General features: G+C 67.3%; 1 protein-coding gene across 1 annotated transcript in view; it reads left to right on the top strand.

Annotated features, from left to right (window-relative positions):
• LOC116629538 (gap junction gamma-2 protein-like) overlaps window positions 1-3,931 on the top strand; it is a gene marked incomplete at its 3' end in the record, with an annotated part of 8,610 nt that extends 4,679 nt beyond the window's left edge. Inside the window, exon 4 of the mRNA XM_032399803.1 lies at window positions 3,542-3,931. Within this exon, the coding sequence (XP_032255694.1) occupies window positions 3,560-3,931 (372 nt within the window). The remainder of the gene's footprint in view (window positions 1-3,541) is intronic.
• Between the last annotated feature and the right edge of the window lie 35 nt (window positions 3,932-3,966).

Here is a 3,966-nt window from a genome sequence, read left to right as displayed (position 1 = left end):
CGGGCGTGTGTGTGCATGTGCGGGCGTGTGTGTGCACGTGCCTGCCTGTGTGTGCGCGCATGTGTGCGGATGTGGAGGGCATGTGTGTGCATGTGCAGGGGCTGAGTGAGGGCGTGGGCGCACGTGTGTCTGCACACGTGTGCATGAGAGCGTGTGTGGGCGCCCTGAGTGTGCGCACGTGCGTGCTTCTGTGCATTGCTGCACGCGCCGGCGTGTGCGCGCGGGCTTGCACTTCCTTGCTCTCCGGCACAAGCACGTGCTCCGGCGCATTCCCTCCCCCCCCATGGCACGAGCAGCTCCACCGCAAGCTCAGGGTCCTTTACTGAGAGTGGGCCCACGGTGCATGTGTTCCTTGCTATGGATGTTTTCACACTGCCACCCTTCTAGCTGCCGGGCAAGGGACGAGGCGCGTGTACAAACCCATGTACGCGCACGTGATCGTGACATTCCCTGGGGAGCCATCCTGTCTTGTTCAGCTGAACGCGGGTTCAGACCCGATCCGACGCTACCCCACATCTACGTGGGACATTCCAGCCCCTCCCCTTCCCGGTCTATGGCCCCCAGGTAGTGAGAACCCCCAGGCAATGACAAATAAAGCTGATGGGGGACAGCACTGCAGTCCCAGCCTCTGAGGCGGGGGGGGGGGGGGGGGGGGGGGGGGGGGGGGGGGGGGGGGGGGGGGGGGGGGGGGGGGGGGGGGGGGGGGGGGGGGGGGAGGGGGGCGGGGGGGGGGGGCTGGGCGGGGGGGGGGGTGTGGGGGGGGGGGGGGGGGGGGGGGGGTGTAGGCGGGCATGGACTGGTGTCGGGGTGTGTGCAGGGTGAGCCAGGGCACGGAGCGCAGGACCTGGACGCGGTGTGGATGTGTGTGGGCGCATGAGTGTGTGCAAGGTAGGATGTGTGCAAGATGTGAGTGGGGCAAGGACATGGGCAGGGGTGCGGGTGGAGTGTGGGTGTGTGCAAGTGTGCATGGGTATGTGAGGGGCGGGTGTGCTGGAGGCGGGGCCTTGGTCCCGTCGCTGTGCGGGCTCGGCCTGGGGGTGGACCTTACGGGCGATGGACCAGGTGTGCTTGGCTGTTACTGCAAAGTCTTGGGAGTCCCAGGAGCGGGGTCAATGGGCCTCCTAACCTGACCGGTGAGCTAGGCTCTCAGGGAGCAAGACAGAGCCTGGCAAAGTTGCCTCCAAGCTTTGCTGATGGTGCGCAGGGGCGCAGGACAGAGAGCTGTCCAGGATAAGGACTGGGGTTTGCCATTCCTGCCCACATCCGCCTGGCCACGTCAGGAGGCACCTTGGGCCTTGGGTTTGGAGGACCCTCCCGCATGGGACTGAGGCCGGAGCTGGTCCGCGCAGCCTCCTGAGCGCGGAATGACCCTGGCGTCACTGGGTGCGTGACATGGGCCCTGCACACACATACACGCAGCACTGGGCGTGGCCCTCAGCTGAAGAGCCAGAGGGTGGTGCCACCTGTGAGTCTGCCCCCCACCCATAGGCAGCCTGACTCCCCAGCTGTGCTCCCTCCAACTCCTGGTGCCCAGACTGGCCCCCACCCCCAGCTGAGGGCCTGAGACGCCCTCTCTCCCTGACACGTCTCCTCTCTTGGCCTCTGACCGTCCAGGCTGGCCCCCAGGGCAAAGCGCTGCTTCTCACCCCTCAGGGCAGGGTCGGCCCCAGCGCACAGCTAGAGCTAGTCTCAAGAGCCCCCTCTGGGGGTCTCCTCAAGCTGGCCATGGGCATGCTGGGGACATGGTCACCCCAGGAATCAGCAAACACTACAGCAAGGCTCCCACACATACCTAGAGCACACACCAAGGGGCTGGCTCTTCCTCTCCTCACTTCTCTGGGGGTCTCCGTCTGGGAGGAAGAGAAGAGCTGGGGGCCCTCCTGCCACCCCTCTTCTGGGTTCCTGTGGAGGTGGGACTGTCAGGTCAGGGGCGGGGACAGATCCTGGACGAGTGGGGTTAGAACCCAGGGAGAACAGCCAGCCTGGCAGGTGAGGCGGGGCCCCGGCGTGCCGCCCCGCCGGAGGGGGAGGGCTGGGCATGTCCACTGGTGTGTAAGCGTGCACGTGTACCTGAGTGTGTGCATGAGCACAACGTCGGTAAAAGTGTGCAGATATGAGCGTGTGGACATCTGTGCATTTGGTTATTAGTGTGTGCACACAGGAGCATGCGTCTGTGTCTGGGCTCGCGTGTGCAGCTGTATGCACGTGGGCGTCTGCGTGCACGTGTGGGTGTGCACTTGAGGAGGGCTCGTGCGTGTGTCGCTCTGAGGGGCACTGCACACAGATGTGAGGAAGAAGGGTCACTTCCCCAGGAACCCCAGCTGCCCCCTCTTCCTGCCCCCACCCAAGGGGAGAGGCCCCAGCTGCATAAAGAGGAGCTTCCCCGGAGCCCCCGCCTGCCTCCGCTGCCTCCAGGCCCAGAGGGAGGGGGCCAGAAGCGGCAGGCACTCAGGGGTCTCCTGTGCCCAAACTACCCCGAAGCAGGTACCGGCCTTGGTCACGAAGGAGGGAGGGTGGGCACGGGGGGGTGGGCTGCAGCCCCTCTCCCCTTCCTGGAGACACAAGACAATGAATGGCAGCATCATGGTCTCCTGGGCACAGGCCCACCTGGGGGCCAGCACTGCTCTGGGAGGTGGTGAGTGGCCCCGTGGCTGTCTCCAAGTGTCACGGATGCCCTAATGTCTGTGTGCCTTGCTGGACCAGTCCCCATCCTGGACAGATGCCTGGCCTCACTTGGCTTCCCAGCGCGGCTGTCCTGGCTACAAGACTGCCGACGACAGGGTGGTGGTGTCAGGACGAGAGGGGGAAGCAGCCCAGAAGGTCTGTGGGCCAGCACGGTCCCTTGAGGAAGGAGTCTGGGGGTCCTTTGTGAAGAGGGAGGAAGCAAAGGCTCAGTGTAGGATGTGGACAGGGAAGTGGGGAGGGGTGTGGCGCTGCAGGAGACCGGGACCGAAGGGGCTCCAGGGGCTGGGGCTGGGGGCCTGGAGGGCTCGGGGATGCTGGGACCCTTGAGACCCTCTCCAGTGGCCTGGACCCTGCCTGAGTGGGGGGGGGGGCATGGGTCTGGGCTGAGGCCCCACAGCCCCCAGATCCTGAGTGGGGCTGGCCTTGCTCTCAATTTCGGCTCTCAGGGCCTGGGCTGGGGTCCCCAGAGCTGGGGGAGGGCCGCAGCTTGCAAGGGGCCGGGCTTTCCGGGGGCGGGGAGGGTATGGGGGCTGGCGCTAGTGCAGGCCACGGGGACCAGGGGAGGGGTCTCGGGGCAAGCCAGGGCTGCGGCTCGGCCTCTGCCAGTATCCATCCCGCAGGCGGGGTCGGGACCGAGGGCGGGCACGGCGCTCCTGGAAGGGCTGCCCCTTTCGCTGAAGGTGGTGAACCCCCCGCAGGCAGGGTCCCTGGCTCCAGGCGCCCCGAGATCCGCTCTCCCCGCCCCCGCCAATGCTCCCGTGCCTCCCTCCCCGGGGAGTGCTCCTCCTGGTCCGCTGGTCGTGTCTCCTCCTCCCCACCCCTGCCCCGGGTTGAGCTCCGCTCCCGGCCCCCGCAGGTCCCGCCCCCCGCCCCTATGACCAACATGAGCTGGAGCTTCCTGACGCGGCTGCTGGAGGAGATCCACAACCACTCCACGTTCGTGGGCAAGGTGTGGCTCACCGTGCTGGTGGTCTTCCGCATCGTGCTCACGGCCGTGGGCGGAGAGTCCATCTACTCGGACGAGCAGACCAAATTCACGTGCAACACGCGGCAGCCGGGCTGCGACAACGTTTGTTACGACGCCTTCGCGCCCCTGTCCCACGTGCGCTTCTGGGTCTTCCAGATCGTCGTCATTTCCACGCCCTCCGTCATGTACCTGGGCTACGCCGTGCACCGCCTGGCCCGCGCCTCGGAGGAGGAGCGCCGCCGCGCGCCCCGCCGCCGCCCCGGCCCCGGCCGCCGCCCGGCCCGCGCGCCCCTGCCGCTGCCCCCGCCGCCGCC

This window comes from Phoca vitulina, unplaced genomic scaffold, assembly GCF_004348235.1.
Source record: "Phoca vitulina isolate PV1807 unplaced genomic scaffold, GSC_HSeal_1.0 scaffold1325, whole genome shotgun sequence".
In the NCBI taxonomy this organism is placed as follows: Eukaryota; Metazoa; Chordata; class Mammalia; order Carnivora; family Phocidae; genus Phoca; species Phoca vitulina.
Note: the sequence above shows the minus strand (reverse complement) of the source record. Positions and strands in the feature narration are given on the sequence as shown.